The sequence below is a fragment of the Bos mutus genome, chromosome 2 (genome assembly GCF_027580195.1).
Source record: "Bos mutus isolate GX-2022 chromosome 2, NWIPB_WYAK_1.1, whole genome shotgun sequence".
In the NCBI taxonomy this organism is placed as follows: domain Eukaryota; kingdom Metazoa; phylum Chordata; class Mammalia; order Artiodactyla; family Bovidae; genus Bos; species Bos mutus.
The window spans coordinates 80,239,334-80,260,340 of NC_091618.1; the positions used below are offsets into that span (position 1 = coordinate 80,239,334).

The following is a 21,007-nucleotide window of genomic DNA, read 5'->3' on the forward strand; positions in this document are numbered from 1 at the left end:
AAGACTCTTGAGAGTCCCTTGGACTGCAAGGAGATCCAACCAGTCCATTCTGAAGGAGATCAGCCCTGGGATTTCTTTGGAAGGAATGATGCTAAAGCTGAAACTCCAGTACTTTGGCCACCTCATGTGAAGAGTTGACTCATTGGAAAAGACTCTGATGCTGGGAGGGATTGGGGGCAGGAGGAGAAGGGGACGACAGAGGATGAGATGGCTGGATGACATCACTGACTCGATGGACGTGAGTCTGAGTGAACTCCGGGAGTTGGTGATGGACAGGCAGGCCTGGCGTGCTGTGATTCATGGCATCGCAAAGAGTCGGACACAACTGACTGACTAAATTGAACTGCACTGAAGGCATTTCAACCAGTATATGAAGCAGGATAGTCTGACTTCAAAAAATATATAATCTAATAGAAAAATTAAGTAAAATTAGTATAATTAAGCATAAGTGTCTATATCATCTGTCTTCAAGATATAATCTAAAAAAAATAAGTGTAATTAAGTATAAATAGCTATATTTTTGAAGTCAGGATTGGTACCTTTCATCAAACTTGTATAGTAACACTTAATTCCAAAGAATTGTTAGCTATATCTTCCTTTGGTTGAATGTTTGTTTCCCCTAAATTCATATGTTGAAGTCCTAACCCTTTAAGATGACAGTTTTGATGGGGATTGGGCACTGCTCACATACTGAAGGAGGAACCCATGTGAATGGGATTACTGCCTTATAAAAGAGGCCCTAGAGAGATCTCTAGGGCCTTCTGCAATGTGAAGATAGGACAAGTCTGCATCCCAGAAGACAGCACTCACCAGACCATGCTGGTGCCCTGATCTCAGACTTTCAGCCTCTAGAACTGTGAGAAATAAATTTCTTATATCTGTAATTTACCCAGTCTTTGGTATTTTGTTTTGGCAGCACAAATGTATGAAGATGTATCTGTTAAATAGAGTTAGAAGTTCCTTAATGATGAAACATTTGCTTTCATCTGAGCATTAATGGATGGACAGAAATTGAATGTACAGAGAATTTGTTTTTTAAGAAAAAGAAGAAAAAAAGGAAGTCTGGTGAAACAAAAAGCTTGGACAAAAGCAAAAATGTGGGAGAGACTAAGATATGTTGGAATACTGACAAGTTTTTCAGTTTCTGAGGGTAGAACATGTATTAGTGGTGAAAGTATTTCATCACAATAATAACAACAGTTAACCCTTTTGAACATATTTTAGAAATTAAACACTGTATTATATACTTCAGATTTACTCATTTATTGTATGCTCACAATATTTCTAAGAATCAGGTGTTAATATTATTTACATTTTATAGAAAGAAAATAAGTTTATTTAAGGTTTAATTAAATTGCTTAGAATCACAAAGCTACTAAGTAAAAAGAACTAGCTTCAAACTCACATAGGCCTTGTAGTAGACAAGAAAGTAGGTTGAGGAAACACTGCACAGGTCATTTAATGTCAAGATGATAAACTTACTTTTATTTTGGGGTGCATTTGGGAAATGACACATGGAATACAATATGGATAAGTAGAATATAGTGGGATAGATGTAATTCCCATTTAACTTCTTAAACTTGTTTTTACTTTTAAAGTGGTGTGACGTAACTCATATCAGATGGGGAGGTAGTTTGTAATGCCTTGGTGTAGTATTGCAGAGTGAGGTTGGAAAGGCATTCAGTTCAGTTCAGTTCAGTCGCTCAGTTGTGTCCAACTCTTTACGACCCCATGAATCGCAGCACGCCAGGCCTCCCTGTCCATAACCAACTCCCGGAATTCACTCAAACTCACGTCCATTGAGTTGGTGATGCCATCCAGCCATCTCATCCTCTGTTGTCCCCTTTTCCTCCTGCCCCCAATCCCTCCCAGCATCAGAGTCTTTTCCAACGAGTCAACTCTTTGCATGAGGTGGCCAAAGTACTGGAGTTTCAGCTTTAGCATCATTCCTTCCAAAGAAATCCCAGGGCTGATCTCCTTCAGAATGGACTGGTTGGATCTCCTTGCAGTCCAAGGGACTCTCAAGAGTTTTCTCCAACACCATAGTTCAAAAGCATCAATTCTTCGCCACTCAGCCTTCTTCACAGTCCAACTCTCACATCCATACATGACCACTGGAAAAACCATAGCCTTGACTAGATGGACTTTTGTTGGCAAAGTAATGTCTCTGCTTTTGAATATGCTATCTAGGTTGGCCATAATTTTCCTTCCAAGGAGTAAGTGTCTTTTAATTTCATGGCTGCAATCAGAATCTGCAGTGATTTTGGAGCCCCCAAAAATAAAGTCTGACACTGTTTCCACTGTTTCCCCATCTATTTCTATAGGTAAAAGCAAAAGGCATTTCTGTATCCTTTTAGATTGATGCAGTATAGAAAGAAAGAATGATTATTTGTGCCAACATTCCTACTGGAAGCAGTGTCCAATGGAGAGATGTAAGGCCTTAAGAATTCTCAGAGGTTTAGGAGCACACTAGATTTCACACAGGCTAAACTATCATTTGATTGGATAAATGCTTTATTTATTGTATTTTTAATTTTTATTTTATAAAGAAAGGTATGTATATTTTTAATTATAAGGACAGTAACCCAAGAGGATTCCTAAAAAAAAAACATCGTGTAAACACAGGTACAGTAGCTGGATTCCTGAACAGAAAAATACTCTTCCAATTTCTCGGGAAATTGGTCATAAGAGCCTAGTATTTTGTTCTTAAGTAGAGACAGTATGGTGTGATAAAGTAGAAGTTTAAAATTGTAGTGACTGTTTTATGTAGGTAATAGGATATGGAAGGATGGATGTGAAAGGAGGATGTGGAGATTTGCAATTTGGGTTATAGGGTGAAACTGGGGAAAAAAAGAAGTAGAGTCAGTTTTAAGAAATGATGATGAGCTTGGTGTTGGCATGTTAGGCCAGTCCTGTATTATGCAATCCTGTCTTGGACATTGCCAAAACTCACTCAGGTAAACTACCAATCAAGCTGAATTACAGACTAAAATAATATAACCTTTTTGTTGTCTGGATATTATTAGTGAAATACCTATATCTTCATGCAGAGGATATTTCAATCTGAAGATGATTGAGAAGCAATGGAATATGCTGTTTTATAGGAATAAGGATAATTTTCCAAAAAAACAAAGCCAATAACATACCATGCATAAAAAAAGAGCTTCTCATTTTGCAAATTAGTAGCTCTCACAATATCCCTGTTTCTTAATAAAGAGCCGATCTATCAGATCAAGGAAGTATTCCTCCTACTACCTGAAGACCTTACTTGGCACAATTTGCAATATATTTAAAGATACTTTACTGAATTTTTTAAATTTAAGAATGATAGTACATTTTAATAAATAAAATAATGTTAAATAATGCATTATTATTTTTAATCAGGAAAATCAAATATATTTAATTATCCTGAATTTAATTAAAGTATAAATATAATTAAATTGAAAGGTCATTTTGGTAACTCTCAAAGAACAATTCATTCAAATTTTAGGTTACTGAATTAATATTAAAATTAGCAGACAATCCAGGGATGGTTAATTCACATTAGTCACTGAGGAGTGGCCTATGGCAACTTCTGATTCTCCTAGTCACCTTTCTAACTGTGGCAAACAGAAACTTCTTTAGCTATAGAAATACATTTTTTCCAACTCAGACTTGTCCCTCTAAGATATAAACCAGTAATGATTGAGTTCAACAAGTAAAATATATTGGCTTATTTCAAAATGGCTTTAAAATATTTCCAGTTTGAAAACAAGGGTCCTTAAAAAAGTCACTTCTGTCTCCTAAAAAGAAAATACTCTTTCGGTATTAATATATTTAATTATATATTTAACAAAGATTTATTGAGCATAACTCACCTGTCAGGCACTTGTCTAAATGCTAGAGATACGGCAGTTAACAAAACTAATAAAATTTTTGTTTTTGTGGCATTTACATTTTACTGGAGGAAAAAGTCAGTAAGCAAGCAAACACTATTTCGTATTTTTTGGCAGCATTAAATTCTACAAAGAAAAGTAAAGCATTGGTAGTAATATGGATGCAAGCTGTTCTTTAGAGAGAGTAGTCCAATTCAGAATATATTTAAAAATTTAAAATAAAGAGTCTGAGAGAAAGAATGGAGTCAAGGGTAACTACAGTGTTTTGATTTGGGCAACTAAGTGAAAAGGGTCACATTTACCAAGATGGTCGTCATTGGAGAAAAGATTATTAGGACAGAGCATCAAAAGCTTGGGAGACATGGAATTTGATATTTCCATTAAATATCCAAATGGACTTAGTACGTTGGATCTCAGTATGTAAGTGAGTTTGGTGTTTAACAAGTAAGATCTAATATGTAGGGCTGGAGACAAAAACCTACAAGTCTCCGTCTCTAGATGTTTAATAAAACCATGGAAAAGGATGTGTTTTTAAACTCCTGATACAGGATGAAAGCCTTAAGAAATCAATAGAAGAAGGGAACTTGTCCAAAGCACTGAACACTGAGTCATGCAAAACATACTGGCAAAATGAGGATTACGCAGCAAAATAAACCAAGCAAAAAAAAATGCACAGTAAGTCATTAATAATAAGAGAACTCAAGGAATATACTCTTTAAAAGGGAAAGTATTCAAGGAGGAGACAAGATCAGTTGTGTGCTAAGGATTGATAACTGAATAATTATGCAACTGAAGGTCACTGGTAACTTTGGCAATAGAGGTGTAAGTAAGTGATAAGAATGTAAGACTCACTGAGGACAGAGGAGGAAATAGACAACACACTTTTTGCATAATGGGAAAAGAAAAATGGAGTGGTAGCTGGAGAGGAATACAATTATTAAAGAAGTTATTTCACAGCCTCTTTACAAGATCGTTGTATACCAATGGGAGTGATCCAGGAAAAAAGAGAATATTGATGATTCAGGGAATAAATAAGCAACTGACTGAGTCTAACTCTTATACAGTTGAGAAAAGGTGGTATGGATGCACAATTACAGGGACTGGCCTTAGGAACAAAGTCAGTTTGTTCTTCCCTTCAAATAAGAGAAAAAGTGAATAGTTCTACATTCAGATAGATTGGTAGATTTAGGAGAGTTCAGGGTGAAAAAATTCTTTTTTGACTGTTTCTTTTTCCTCAGGGGAATATGAAAGATTATCATCTTCAAGTAATGAGGAAGGAGGTAGACATATGAAAATTCATTATCTAGAGGTGGAAGAGGGAAAGGTCATTTAATCTATTTCACTGTTTCTGACAAGGCTGCCAACGGATATAACTACATAACACGTATTTATTAAGATTACAATTTTCTACTTTCCTATTACAAAGACAGATGGATTTTCAGTACTCAATTGTGATTATATACCAAGCTTCTAGATACTTTACCAGATATATTCCTTGTAATTTGATGGTATGTTGTTCTAAAACTCTAAAGTCTGTTAAGATATAAATTATCTAATAACCTGGCAAGTATTGTCTTTCACACAAAGCAAAAATGGAGGCTATGTGAGTCCTGGCGCTAAGAAGAAATGCTCACACACATTTAAAAATGCATTCAATACAATGGATTTTCTCTTCTCAGGATTAAAATGCCTCTAAGCAGCTTAAGTAGGGAGAATATGCAGAACATGAGTTATCAAAGTCAAGAGCAAGTATGAACTCTGGGGAGCAGTGCTCAAGAGACATTCTCTAACTGCAGTTATTATTCAGTACATTGTTGTCTGCAACTGATACAGGGGAAATGCCTTGAAGGCTCTCTGAAAAAAAAAAATTTCTGATTAATTATAAAAATAAAATTTTTTTTCATTAGGTTTTAACCTTTGGCTTTCTGAGGGTTTCAATAACTCTATACTTCTACATTCCTTAAACAAAGCAATAGAAAAAAATTATATATCCATGCTTAACCTTTTTAAAAAAATATTTTTTGATGTGGACTATTTTTTAAAGTCTTTATTGAATTTGTTACAATATTGCTACTGTTGTTTATGTTCTGGCTTTGTGGCAGGGAGGCATGTGGTATCTTAGCTGCCAGATCAGAGACTGAACCTGCAACCCCTGCATTGAAAGGTGAAGTCTTAACCACTGGATCACCAGAGAAGTCTGTCCATGTCTAATCTTAAAATTAAACCATCTGTAATTTCTATGAATTCAAATGTGGCTCATTTCTTTTTATTTTTCATTTTGTTGGTCCAATTTTAAGACAAAGAAAGGGAGTTAACTGTAGAACATTACATGATCTATCATATATTCTATATTAGGGATTTCAATAATAGGTCAATAGCTAGTCTACAAAAATTAAATGCAGTGACAGAAATTTGCAGTTATATATTGTGACATTTGTGAAAACAAAATTTATTGATTGTCATATCCAAAGCCCACAAATGTTGGTATGTAATTCTTAATTTCCAAAGACATCCACAGCTATATTGCAGCTACGATGTTAAGTGGTAAGAAAAATGGAAGATATGCATTTTTTCTGTGTCAAATATTCTTCCTAGTCATGGGTAAATCAAAGGTGTCATGACACATGAAAAACATGGCAGGTAAGATTACTATCAATCTTGCAATTTTGTTGCTGGAAAAAACATTTAAGATATCAAGAAAAGTGTTAGACTGTGAAACTGATGTTTTCCAGCTGAGAAAAAAAAAGTAAAATTTTAAAAATAACAAAAAAATAGAACATAGAATATTCATGAGGAGTTTTATACCTCAATACTCTAAAGCTCATTAACAGTTGTGTGGGTAGAAAAAAAGAAAAAGAAAAGAAAAGTGATGCTGAACTTAAGTTACCCTTTGAATCTCTTCCAGTCTTTTGACTTTCCTTTTATTGATCCTCAATATTCTGGTATGATGCATTTGAACTGTGGTGTTGGAGAAGACTCCTGAGAGTCCCTTGGACTGCAAGGAGATCCAACCAGTCCATTCTAAAGGAGATCAGCCTTGGTGTTCTTTGGAAGAAATGATGCTAAAGCTGAAACTCCAGTACTTTGGCCACCTCATGCCAAGAGTTGACTCATTGGAAAAGACTCTGATGCTGGGAGGGATTGGGGGAAAGAGGAAAAGGGGACGACAGAGGATGAGATGGCTGGATGGCATCACCGACTCGATGGACGTGAGTTTAACTCCGGGAGTTGGTGATGGATAGGGAGGCCTGGCATGCCGCGAGTCATGGGGTCGCAAAGAGTCGGACATGACTGAGCGACTGAACTGAAATGAACTGAACTGAATATTCTAGTACCCTTTTTCTGCTTCCTGAATGTTTAGGAAATTGCTTAAAGCATCTGACAAACTTTTACCCAGAACATACTCTGTTCCAGGCACTGTTACTTCTCTGTCACTTACAGTCTACCATAGTGTACATCATTTTCTCCATGCATACGTGACTTAGCGAAAAACAACAAGTCTTGATTTCTATGCTGCTCTTGGTCTACAAGGCTTCCTCCTAGCTCAGAATTACTCATATACATTCATGTCACCAAGTATCATTCACAGTTATGCCTCAATGAAATGACAAACTGTGCAGGAACTAATCCTTTGGGCTATCTAAAAATAGTAAGAATGCTAAATAGCATATCATCAAATTGTCAAGACATAATCTCATATCATTCTGAAGGGAGCTACTCTTAGCTAGACAGTAGACTGAAACAGGTCTGACCCAGTAGCTTCATAAACTACCCATATTACAAAGACAATATTACTCTTCCTAGGAATATTTAGACTTTACCATGGGTAGTTATTAAAAACAACAACAACAAAGCAATTATACTTTACTAACTGAACTTCAATCATCACAAGTGACTGATGAGACTATGATACACTGAACAGGGGTTCTTCCTTTTTTTTTTTTTGGTTTTAATTCCTGGGCTCTTCCCTTTGTATATAAGTACCAGCCTATTCCCCCTACAAATAGATCCAGTTTTGACAGAAAACCATGGATATTCCTCCACGTTCCAAAAGGAAAATTTAAACTATTTATTAGTAGAGGATAGTAGAAGTTAGAAGTAGGAGCCATAGGAAGATATATTTTATATCTCCCTTTTTTCAACTGTAGAAAAGTAAGAAAGTGCTATAGAAACAATTTCTAACATTATTTGGAGGTGTACTACTGTGGATAATCAGTTCAGTTCAGTGGCTCAGTCCTATCTGACTCTTTGTGACCCCATGGACTGCAGCACTCAGGCCTGCCTGTCCATCACCAACTCCCGGAGTTTACTCAAACTCATGTCCATTAAGTCTGTGATGCCATCCAACCATCTCACCCTCTGTCATCCCCTCCTCCTCCTGCCTTGTCTTTCCCAGCATCAGGGTCTTTTCAAATAAGTCAGTTCTTCACATTAGGTGACGAAAGTATTGGAGTTTCAGCTTCAGCATCAGTCCTTCCAATGAATATTCAGGACTGATATTCCTTAGGATTGACTGGTTGGGTCTCCATGCAATCCAAGGTATTCTCAAGAGTCTTCTCCAACACCACAGTTCAAAAGCATCAATTCTTCGGCGCTCAGCTTTCTTCACAGTCCAACACTCACATCCATACATGACCACTGGAAAAACCATAGCCTTGACTAGACGGACCTTTGTTGGCAAAGTAATGTCTCTGCTTTTCAATATGCTATCTAGGTTGGTCATAACTTTTCTTCCAAGGAATAAGCGTCTTTTAATTTCATGGCTGCAGTCACCATCTGCAGTGACTTTGGAGCTCCAAAAAATAAAGTCTGACACTGTTTCCACTGTTTCCCCATCTGTTTCTGTTAGGTGCATACAATTTCTGTCCTTTATTGTGCCCATCTTTGAATGAAATGTTCCCTTGGTATCTCTAACTTTCTTGAAGAGATCTCTAGACTTTCCCATTCTATTGTTTTCCTGTATTTCTTTGCACTGATAGCTGAGGAAGGCTTTCTTATTTCTCTATGCTATTCTTTGGAACTCTGCATTCAAATGGGTATATCTTTCCTTTTCTCCTTGCCTTTCTCTTCTCTTCTATTCACAGCTATTTGTAAGGCTTCCTCTGACAACCGTTTGGCCTTTTTACATTTCTTTTTCTTGGGAATGGTCTTGATCCCTGCCTCCTGTACAATGTCAGGAACCTCCACCCACAGTTCTTCAGGCACTCTATCAGATCTAATCCCTTGAATCTATTTGTCACCTCCACTGTATAATCCTAAGGGATTTGAAGAAAGCAAGTGCTATGGAAACAATTTCTAACACTGTTTGGAGGTGTGCTCCTATGGTTTATATAGGTATTATAATTTGTCTTTCTTACAACTAAGTGTTAGTTGCTCAGCTGTGTCCTACTCTTTGCAACCCCATGGACGGTAGCCCACCATACTCCTCTGTCCATGGAGTTTTTCAGGGAATAATACTGGACTTGGTGTCCATTCCCTCCTCCAGGGGATGTTCCCGACCCAGGGATCAAACTCTGGTCTCCTGCATTGTTGGCAGAGTCTTTACTACCTGAGCAACGACTAAGAGTTCCTGCCTAAAAGTCTCTCCTTACCCTCACGCAAATCAGTGAATACCAAAGTATAAGTTGTAACAGAACCCCAAGGTTATTTAATGGGCTCGCTTCTCTCTCTACTCTGGTTCCTCTATGGCAAAGAAGTATGCTCTCTCTCTCACTGGTACCATTTAAGGCAGTGCCTCTCCCCTGATGAACACAGAATTATTTAGTGCTCTTTATTTTTCTACTACTTTAGTTCAATCAGTAAAGCCCTACAGGTACCACAGAACTGAACACTGAGGTAAGTACTTGCCTTCAGCAAGTGGTGAGGACATTGAAAAGTACAGCTAGAGGAGACTGAACTCATCAGTTCATTCCAAATTGCCAGTAGTTCATAAATTAAACACCCTTAACTATTATTTTTACTCTCATAGGTTCAGCATGAGCCCACTATCAATCAGGGGGGTCCATATTTAACACATAATTCTACAAGAAAATCAACCTAAGTTAAACGAAAGTTAAATTTTTAAAAGAAAACAGAATAAACAAAGAAAAACATTTCATGTTCAGAGTTGATGTCATTATTAGAATTGATTTCAGAAAATATAAAAAATATACAGGATGTATTACTGGATACATAAAGATGCCTGACAGTTACTAGTTTTTAATGTTTGTCCCATTCTAAAGGTATGAACAATTCATTATGACATTCACATTCTAGCATGCCTCCTCCTACCTAGTAATATCAAGTATGCATAGTTAATTTTTTTTTTTAACATAGATTGCAGACTTTCTTCCATTTGGAAATTACCTATTTTGATATCACACAGATACTTGGACTAGGTTACCTTTGAAGTTTCTCTCAACTTTGAAACACTTGATTCTATATTGCAGTAATCAGGTCAGTCTTACTAAGTGTAGAAAAGGTTTTGTCTGTACTGCATGGAATATCAGGTATGAAAAGGCCTCCTGCCTCTTATTAATCTTTTCTTTCATCTGCCACACAGACTAAAATGTCCTCTCCTATTAGAAGCATTTTTTAAAAAGGATCTTGAATTTTACTTGGATTTGGTCATTATATTGCAAAAAAGGGACAATCAATTAACTTAATTTTCCTTATTACTATCAAATATTACACTAAAAATAATGTTCCACAGGAAGCTTTCTGGGTGACTAGTTGGGGAGTGATTGTGATTTTATTTTGTGCTAAGCTAGTTCACCACCTTAATAGCAGCTTCCCAACCTATTGACTCTGCCACTCTGCCTTCACATAAAGGGCTACTTATCCTCAGACCTTTTGCTTTCCCTTCTGTTATCTAGTAAGGCCTTTGCAGAACTTTCCCTTTGTGTGCAATTCTAGCTGCCTACTGTAGTCTTTGGGTTTGATTTTTTTATTAATGAATTTATTTTAATTGCAGGTGAATGACTTTACTGTATTTAGTGGGTTTTGCCATACATTGACATGAATCAGCCATGGGTGTACATGTGTCCCCCATTCTGAACCCCCTACACTCTTCCCTCCCCACCCCATCCCTCAGGCTTGTCCCAGTGCACCAGCTTTGAATGCCCTGTTTCATGCATTGAACTTGGACTGGTGATCTATTTCACATATGGTAATATTCATGTTTCAATGCTATTCTCTCAAATCATCCCATCCTTGCCTTTCTTTTTAATTACACAAATGCATTGTTTAAATATTCATGTGACCTTTAGAACTAGTCAGTATATGTTATAGACTTGTACTCATTTTCAATATTACTCATTCTTCCCCAATTACAAACCACAGGAACATTCCCATGAAAACTGTGTATTGTTCTAATTATATATTCCAATATTATCATCAAGCCAACCACTTAGAAGTGAAGGCATTTATATATTCCATCATCAATGGTAGAGTCATCAAATATCCTTGATGCATAATTAATATCATGTGTCAGCCCTCTTTGGTTACATTTCTTTTTGTCAGAAACCAGTCCATGTAAAAGAGAGAAAGTCCTTCTTTGAATAGGGTTTATTACACAACATTCTCCCTGTGTATTCACAGCAATATTGAGTGGATCAATAAACGAAAAAGCCTTCTACTTCTTTCTTCTGTCAATATATTAAATCAGAACTCTCAGTGGTAGGAAAAAAAGAGTAACATATAACTTGACCTATTTTTTCTGGAGGATTACACCCGAAAATAAATAGGGCCTCATAAACTAAGTCAGCAATTGAAAGAAATAAACTAAGAAGTAAAAGAGTTCCTTTCTTGGTAATTTTCTGTACAAATATGTTTTGTAAATCATTAAGCATACTATTTCAGAGAAATAGTTGAAATTGCAACATGAGGTTATGATGCAAAGGGAAGCAGCAATAGCTTGCAGAGCAAATCCAATGCTTTGCTCAATTTAGTTTCAGGAAAGGGAACCCAGTCCCATGTCTAATTTCCCAGTTGCTAATAAAAGGGAGTAGGGGGACATTGATTAACTTATCAAAACATCATAATTTGAAAATGCATGAAATGAAACCTAATTTGGAGGAAGTTAGAAGATGCCAGATAGAATACCATGTATAATATTTTCATATATTGTCTCCAAGCTAATTCATTTCATGCACACACACACACACACACACACACACACAAACAGTGTTATCCTATCATCACCAGAATACCTCATTAGCAAACCAACAATACTTAGGGTTTACTTAGACTGAACACTGTGTAGAAAACGTAGGCTTTATATGCACGTAAAAGATAAAGGGAAGGCAGTTTTGAAACATGAAATAAAAACACTTAAGAGGACAACACTCGTTTTAGTAATCTTAACTAGAAAGAACAATTAGTTCTTTTTCCTTTCTTCCTTCCTCCTTTCCTTCCATAAATACACACTGAATACTTACATGTTCCAGGCAATTTTCAGAACTGATTAAGTAACAGCAAACAAAATTGACAAGGTCTGTACTCTCATAATGCTTATGTTGTTCTGGGTAAACCCAATGATAAACAAGTACATAAAGAAGTTCATTTCAAACGGTAGTGCTATAAAGAAAATAAAACTGAAAAGTCATACTGTTATAAAATAGGTATGAATAAATAAGTACAGTTGAAAATAAGATAGTGTAGGAGAGAGTACACATCCTTAAATAGAATGGTCAGAGGTCATTCTGAGTGTTGACATTTTAGCTAAGACTTGAATGATAAGAATGTGACTATCTTAGGGAAAGCATTGTAGGCAGATCAAACGGCAAATGAAAAGACCTAAAGGAAAGAGAGAATGGCTGAAGGAGAAGGAAACTAGGCTGTCTGGTGTATGATAAAAGGAGAAGTAGTAGGAGAGGAGATGAAAATTAAATGGTACCAGATCATTAGCCTTTAGAGGTCCTGTGAGAAGTTGGGTTTTATTCTCAACATAAGTGAAATTATTGGGTGATTTTAAGCAAAATAATGGTGTGGTCTGGTTTATATTTTAGCAGATAACTTTATTATGTGATACATGAATTTTAGAGGGAAGCAGTACCACAGAAACCATTTAGGAATCTATCATATAGTCCAGGAGAGAGAAGGGTAATTCAAATCAATTAACCCATTTCCTTTGAACAGGTTTTTTTGTTCATTATAAACTTCCTGTAATGCAAGGAGTTTTGTAGTGATCAGTGACAACTAAAAGAACTGCTCTGAATTTGTAAGTATGGATCAGTGAATTAAAATGAAGGAAAGATCTATTTCTTCAAAGTCACATTGCTTTATGACATTTCTAATGAAAAGGAACTACAAACAGGAAATGAATTCTGGAAGGACAAAAAAAAATAGATAACTTACCATTTTTGGCTTTGCAGGATCTATTGTCTGGCTGCATTATGTAGCCCTCCACACAACTACAAGCATAGGATCCATATGTATTTACGCAGGACTGGCTGCATGTACCATAAATAGCACATTCATCTTGATCTAAAAGGAAAATTAGCATCATTTCTAAGGAGATATATTGTTGGGTACTTTATTCCCCCTGAAGAATATATATACATTTTTTCCCCAAACTTTGGAAATAGGCTTTTTTTTTTTTAAGAAAGAGCCAACTCCAACATATCTTTTCAAAACCACAGAATCTGAACATAAAATTCATTATTATTTTAAGAGTTACGGACAAGATCAAGCTTAAGATAAAGTCATTTACTTTAAAGGAAAATTTATTTGCATTTTTGATGGCCAGGCTAAAAGTCCTTGGCTATTTGTGCAAAGGCATTACATGCACTCTGATGAATATTTGTTCAAGAGTTCTACTGTTTATAAATCTGGTTTTTTCAGTATTTTAACAAAGAACTAGTCTGGAAACACAATTTTCAATGAACACATTAAATGAAAGTTCTGGGCCAAGATATGTAAACTACCCTCACTAAATCAAAAGGAGGAAACTTAAATATTCATCAAAAAGAAAATTTTTATCTTATTTTTTTATTTTAATATCTATGGCCCTCCTCCTATTTCTTTACTCCTTACACTCCCAATACTTTTTTCCTCTAGCACTTGTCCAAACCTCTATACACAGCAGATACTTAATGATTGTTCACCAACCAGACAAATTAAAAAAAAAAAAAATCTGTCAGTTAATAATTTAGACAAATGTGTATTCAGTCTGTCCTGTGTACCAAGCACTATACTAATCCCTTAAGAAACTAAAACTGATAAAACATGGTTTCAAATGTTGAAACAAGTCTAGTGAAATAAGAATCTCATTTCTATGCATTTCCTTATAACAAAGGCATTCTAGTTATGATAGAAACAGAGAGAGGTAAATGAACCTTCTTGGAATTGAAGGGAGGATGTTAAGTGACGGCTTCATACTGAGCTGAGATTAAAGGATGATTTAGATTTCCTCAGACTAAATAAAAATGGATCAGATGGAAGGAGGTATTGCAGTTAAACAAAACAGCATGTGAAAAATCATTGGGATGACACAGTAGGGATTTCAAACAATTTTAAGTAGTCAAGTGGAATAAGGGTAAAGGCTTCCCTGGTGGCTCAGAGGATAAAGTGTCTGCCTGCAATGTAGGAGACCTGGGTTCCATCCCTGGGTTGGGAAGATCCCCTGGAGAAGGAAATAGCAACCCACTAAAGTATTCTTGCCTGGAGAATCCCATGGACAGAGGAGCCTGGTGAGCTACAGTCCACGGGCTCAAAAGAGTTGGATACGACTGAGCAACTTCACACAATATTGGGAAAACAGTCTGGGGATGAGACAATGAAGTTATTTGCATGCTAAAGTGCTATAACCATATAGGCATTGGTGAAACATTAATTATAGGAGTTTTATGATCTACTTTGTAATTTAAAACTAAATAAAATCATATGAAAAATGGATTAATCAATATAGAGAAAGAATCCTAGAAAATTACCTATGTGCTAATTTCATATAACAAATTGTGTTTAGAAGTCATAATAGTTTGAACTATAGTGGCAGTAACAATGGAGAAGAGGGAATAGACTCAAATGTTTTAAGAAATAAAAAAGACAACATGTGAAGACTAGATTGGATATGTTGGAAGTGAATGATGGTTTAATTTATAAGAAATATAGATTTGATATCCCCCTTAGGGTATACCATGGTTTCTCTGGTTGCTCAGAGTAAAAATCCACCTGCCAGTGTAGGAGACTCAGGTCCAATCCCTGGGTTGGGAAGATCCCCTGGAGAAGGAAATGGCAACCCACTCCAGTATTCTTACTCAGAGAATTTCATGGACAGAGGAGCCTGGCAGGTTACTGTCCATGGGATAGCAAAGAGACAGACATAACTGAGCATGCACTCACACACTTTAGAGGATATCATGGGAGGAAATACTAAATTTGATTTGGATGTGTTTAATTTGAGACGTCTGCAGAGTATCCTTGAGTAAATGTTAATGCTATGCTATGCTATGCTATGCTAAGTCACTTCAGTCGCGTCCGACTCTGTGTGACCCCATAGTCAGCAGCCCACCAGGCTCCCCCGTCCCTGGGATTCTCCAGGCAAGAACACTGGAGTGGGTTGCCATTTCCTTCTCCAGTGCATGAAAGTGAAAAGTGAAAGTGAAGTCGCTCAGTCGGGTCGGACTCTTAGCGACCCCATGGACTGCAGCCTACCAGGCTCCTCCGTCCATGGGATTTTCCAGGCAAGAGTACTGGAGTGGGGTGCCATTGCCTTCTCCGGTAAATGTTAATAAGTAGTTGGAAATATGGGACCAGTAAATAATACAAGATGAGATTGGTCTTGGAGTTTCAGAGAATCAATAGCATATGGATAATAGATCTAAAAAATAGTAGAGACTTGATCCCACATAGAGAAAGGTAAGTCAGAAAATGGGTATAGAAAAATCCTGAAGGATACCAATATTAAAAAGGCAGGCAAGAAAGAGAAATCCATGAACCTCCTCTGAAGAGTAGATTAAACTGCCTGGGTATAATAAGATTATCTATTTGGTCTTTGTTCTCAGTTTCTGGCAGTTTCTAAACCTTGTAATTTTCTGAGTTATACAAAGTAGGTTTTGTAATTATAATGCTGCTGCTTCTACTAAGTCACTTCAGTCGTGTCCGATTCTGTGCAACCCCATAAATGGCAGCCCACCAGGCTTCCCCATCCGTGGGATTTTGCAGGCAAGAGTACTGGAGTGGGGTGCCATTGCCTTCTCCAGTAATTATAATGAGGCCTTCTGAAATACTCTCAAATCTAAACTAATGAGGTAACTCAGGGTGGGACCATTAGGTAATCTCAGAATGGGACTGGCCATCAGAAAGACCAAAAAAGTGATCAGAGGATAGAACTCTCAATCCCATCCTCTGACCCCAATCAAAGAAAGGAGTTTACTAAGGAAAAGCAAAAGAAAAAATTCCTGAGTAGTTAAGGAACATTTAAATTGAGAAACTAAGTCTGATGTACATTACAAAGCAATGAGCCTCTAAGATAAGAATACCTGGGCTCTGGAGATCTGCATTTTAGTTCCAAACTATTTTACTAAAAAGAGGTGCAGACTTAAGTAAATCACTTAATTTTTCTGGGTCTGTTCTCATTTTGTCACTAGGAGTTTAAAAAATATTCTCTGAGGATTTTTCTAATTTTAAGATTATGTTTTTAAGGTAAAAGTTAAAATATTAAAGCAGAGGTTTAAAGTAATGAGCAAAGCACCAATTTCTTTGGAAAATATTCTTTTTATAAGTGTTGCTGACAATCTAGATATTCTTCAATTTTATACATAGATTCTATATTCCATGTTTTCCTTATATAGATTTTGTATACCATATAAGTTTTTATATTGTGGATACACACACACACACATACATAAATAAATATAAAATATAATAGAGCTCTTTAGAATGGAGAAATAACCTAAAATAGTTCAATATGTCTGAATAGAGTCATTTTAGGAACTAAACATTTGGTGTACAACATTTATGAAGGCAAAAATTAAAACATTAAATATATAAATATTTGATGTTAATTATTATTCAGTTCAGTCGCTCAGTCATGTCCGACTCTTTGCAACCCCTTGGACTGTAGCATCCCAGGCTTCCCTGTCCATCACCAACTCCCAGAGCTTGCTCAAACTCATGTCCATCAAGTTGGTGATGCCATCTAACCATCTCATCCTCCATTGTCCCCTTCTCCTGATTTCAGTCTTTCCCAACATCAGGGTCTTTTCTAATGAGTCAGTTCTTCATATCAGATGGCCAAAGTATTGAAGCTTCAGCTTCAGCATCAGTCCTTCCAATGAATATTCAGGACTGATTTCCTTATTTCATTATTATTGCTAATGGTCAAACACCAGTCACCGGAATTCTAATGGGAAAGTTGAAAGAACATTACAAGATTATTATTAACCTAAATTGGTTAATAACAGATTACTACACTGCAACTATATAACAGGTATAAAATATTGAGAAGGTTAAAATAATTAAATTCAAAGTTTTAGTGACTAAAACATACCCCATGTTGATATGTCCAATGTTTGACATTACTGCAATATGAATTGAAAATTTATATCATTGTATGAGGAATCTAAAATATGGCAAAAATGAACTTATCTAGAAAACCGAAACACACTAACACACATAAAGAATAGATTTGTGGTTGCTAAGGCAGAGGGGCAAAGGGAAACAGATGGACTGGGAGGGAGTTTGGGGTTGGTAGATGCAAAGTATTACATTTAGAATGGATAAACAAAAAGGTCCTGCTGTATAGCATAGGGAATTATGTTCAAGAAACTATGATAAACCATAATGAAAAAGAATATATAAAATAATCTATATATGTGTATAACTGAGTCACTTTGCTGTATAGCAGAAATTTGTATAATATTTTAATCAACCATACCTCAAATTTAAAAAAAAGAAAAGAAAATTGACTTTATAAAGGCTTATCTAATGTTTACATATGTGGTTTTGAGGGAAGAGCTAACTTTTAACTCTCAAAAAAACAAACAAAAAAGTGAACATAAATACTATGTGGAACACATGGTAAGTGTGCAAAGATATTTTATCAAATTTCTGCTAACTAAGACTCTGTTAAAATAAAACTTAATAGAATAACATGTCATAGTTACCTTTACAACTTCTTCCATCTTCTTTTATTTCAAATCCATCCTCACAGTAGCACATTGTACTATTTCTGACCATAGCACATTTATGCTGACAATTCAACTGCTGGCAATTGGGCAACAGTTCTGTGGAGGAAAAACAAAGATATTATGTCTTTATAACTATGCACACATGTATACTATTTAAATTTAAATGTTAATATTTACACAGTGCATACTGTAATAATAAAGCTTTGATAGATTTCCTAGAAAGTTTCTGTACTGGTTTACAAAACAATATTGATTCCCCCCAAAATATTCTGGATTGCATTTGTTCAAAGTACTGTCAATAAAATTTTAGATCAATCTGTTCAGTCTTTCACTTTCCCCCTTATTACATATGTTCAAAGTCACAAATCCTTTCAAATTCTGGTAAATTAAATTATTTCAAGAGGAAAAATGTCAACTCAGTGGTTTTTCACCATTTATGCCTTTCCTATCTGATATATCCATTGATTTTCTATCTTTTGTGGCTTTGTTTTGATTTAGTAATCCATGTATAACCTTCAGAGCAATCAATGTGAGTATATTCCATTTCAATAATTTATCTTTCACTGGTAGCAAAATATTAAACACTGGACATAATATATTTCATTATATCTAAATCTTTTCAGAAAAAATATGTCATTGAAACCAAAGTTAACAAAACCTCAGAGCAAATTATGATTCAATATGATACAAAACAGAGATGAACTGACAGACATGTTAATTGCACAAATAATTTCTAACATCAATAAGTTTGCTAAACTAGAAAAAGTATATGGATAGAATATATGACTGACTGTGGTGTCTGAAAATAGGGATATTAATGGATTGTTGCAATTTTTTTTTTTTTTCCAAATAGGGGGAAAAATAAAGTTTTTAATGATTCAAAATAAATATCTGCCACAGACTTAGCTGGTGTTTCAGAAATATTATAAATTTTGATAAAAATACATGAAAACCCCAATGTGAAAAGAATAGCTAGAACATTCAAACCTGAACATTTGCTATTTTACTAAAAATTAATTATCTATAGTATTAACCCCATTGCTTTTCAACTTTTATACAATTATTTTAGGCAGCACCACTTCTTAAAAATTTAAAGCTCCTTCTTAACAGTCACTTGCAAATGATGATCTTGTTTCCTATTTTCCTGAGAAAATCGAAGCTATCAACAGAAAATTTCCACAGATATATGTTGCACATTGTCTTTCTTGCTTTTCAAATCTGGTTCGACTCATAATTAAAGCTCCAACCATAATTCCTGTGCACAAATCCCTGCCCCTTTCACTTACTCAGGGATCAGTTCAGTCTTTCTCAATTTCCTCTCTTAATCATTTTTAAAATTTGTATTAGATCAAACTAAAGCCTCCATCTCTTTTTGTCAATTAAATTTCACTGGAACATAATCACAGTCATTTGTTTACACATTGCCTATGTCTACTTTTACAAACAGAGCTAAATTAGTTGGCTTAGTTGAGTCATTGGCCTCCCAAATCTAAAATATTAATATTTGCCATATTCCTTTACAGACTGTTTTCTAACCTTTGTATTCTCATTTTCAGCATCAAACATAATTTTATTAAAAACAAAAAAAGCTTGATCTCACTTCCTCTACTAGTCACTGTTGCCCAATTTCTCTGTTCCACTTTATAATAAAAATTTACAAAATAATCCATACTCACTGCCTCTCCTTCCTCTTTGTTTCAATCTTAAGCCCACTCCATCAAGCTTTTATCTCCATTGCTCTAGAGACTGCTCATACATAAGTATCCGATGACCTTGATGTTGATAAGTACAATGGCCTTTTCTCAGTCCTCAACTTACTTGACCTATGAGCAGCACTTCACACTGTTAACGACTCCTTCCTGCTACACAGTCATCACTTTGCTTCCAGGTCCTGGTTTTCCTATTTCACAGCCTCTTTTTTACAGTTCCACATTTTCCTCTCAACTTCTTAAGGCTGAAGTACTCTGGGGTAGAAACCTGGTTCTTTTTCTCTTGCCTAACAATATGCTACTAGTAAATTCATCAGTTATCATAGTTTCCCCTCTAACTGGAACATACTCCAATCCCACAGCTTGAAAGCTTTAACTTGTGCCCTCTTTAGTGATTTTCACTGCTATGATTACAACTGAGACTTCAAATCTATTTACCTTTGAGATGAAAGTAAAAGTGAAAGTCACTCAGTTGTGTCCAACTCTTTGCGACCCCATGGACTTCACAGTCCATGGAATCATCCAGGCCAGAGAAAGGAGTGGGTATCCTTTTCTTTCTCCAGGGGATCTTCCCAACCCAGGGATCAAACCTAGGTCTCCAACATTGCAGGTGGATTCTTTACCAGCTGAGCCACAAGTGAAGCTGGTATTCCTTTGAAATACCTGGAACAATTTCTGCTTCCTTTATATAAATTCAACCAATATATGAATCAATTACATCTGATTTTTAGGTTTGAAATTGGGGTCAATGCTAACTATATGCTAATATAAACATTAGCATTTGCATAATGTGCAAAGACCAGTCATTTGGTCTGCAAAATGTTATTAATAAAAATACAGACTGAATGTGTTGTGCTTAGCTGCTCAGTTGTGTCCAACTCTTTGCGACTACATAGACAGTAGCCTGCCAGGCTCATCTGTCCATGGAGATTTTCCAGGAAAGAATAGTAGAGTGTGTAGTCATTCCCTTCTGCATGGGATCTTCCCATCTCAGTAATCAAACCCAGGTCTCCCACATGGCAGATAGATTCTGTACCATCTGAGCTACCAAGGAAACCCATAGAATAAATGGATCTTTAGAAATTATGACATTTTTGTTTTGCATGGTAGTTATTTATATTTTGGTTTCCTCCACCAGCATCTACAGCTATAAATTATAAATTTAAATATATACATGTATATACATACACACACACATATATCAAGTTTTTTAAAACACAAAATCTCTTTGAAACCCTATAAAGTCAAAAATGTAGATATTATTGTAATTTAAAAGTTTCAGATGAGGAAACTTATGGTTGGTAACTAATTT

The 21,007-nt window shown here is 35.7% G+C and overlaps 1 protein-coding gene across 1 annotated transcript in view; it reads right to left on the reverse strand.

Moving 5' to 3' along the window:
- The window catches only part of LRP1B (LDL receptor related protein 1B), a 1,793,119-nt gene that overhangs the window by 1,174,586 nt on the left and 597,526 nt on the right, over window positions 1-21,007 (reverse strand). The window contains exons 3-4 of the mRNA XM_070360639.1: window positions 17,963-18,082; window positions 13,212-13,340 (exon numbers count right to left, since the gene is read on the reverse strand). Coding sequence (XP_070216740.1) covers window positions 13,212-13,340; window positions 17,963-18,082 — 249 coding nt within the window. The remainder of the gene's footprint in view (window positions 1-13,211; window positions 13,341-17,962; window positions 18,083-21,007) is intronic.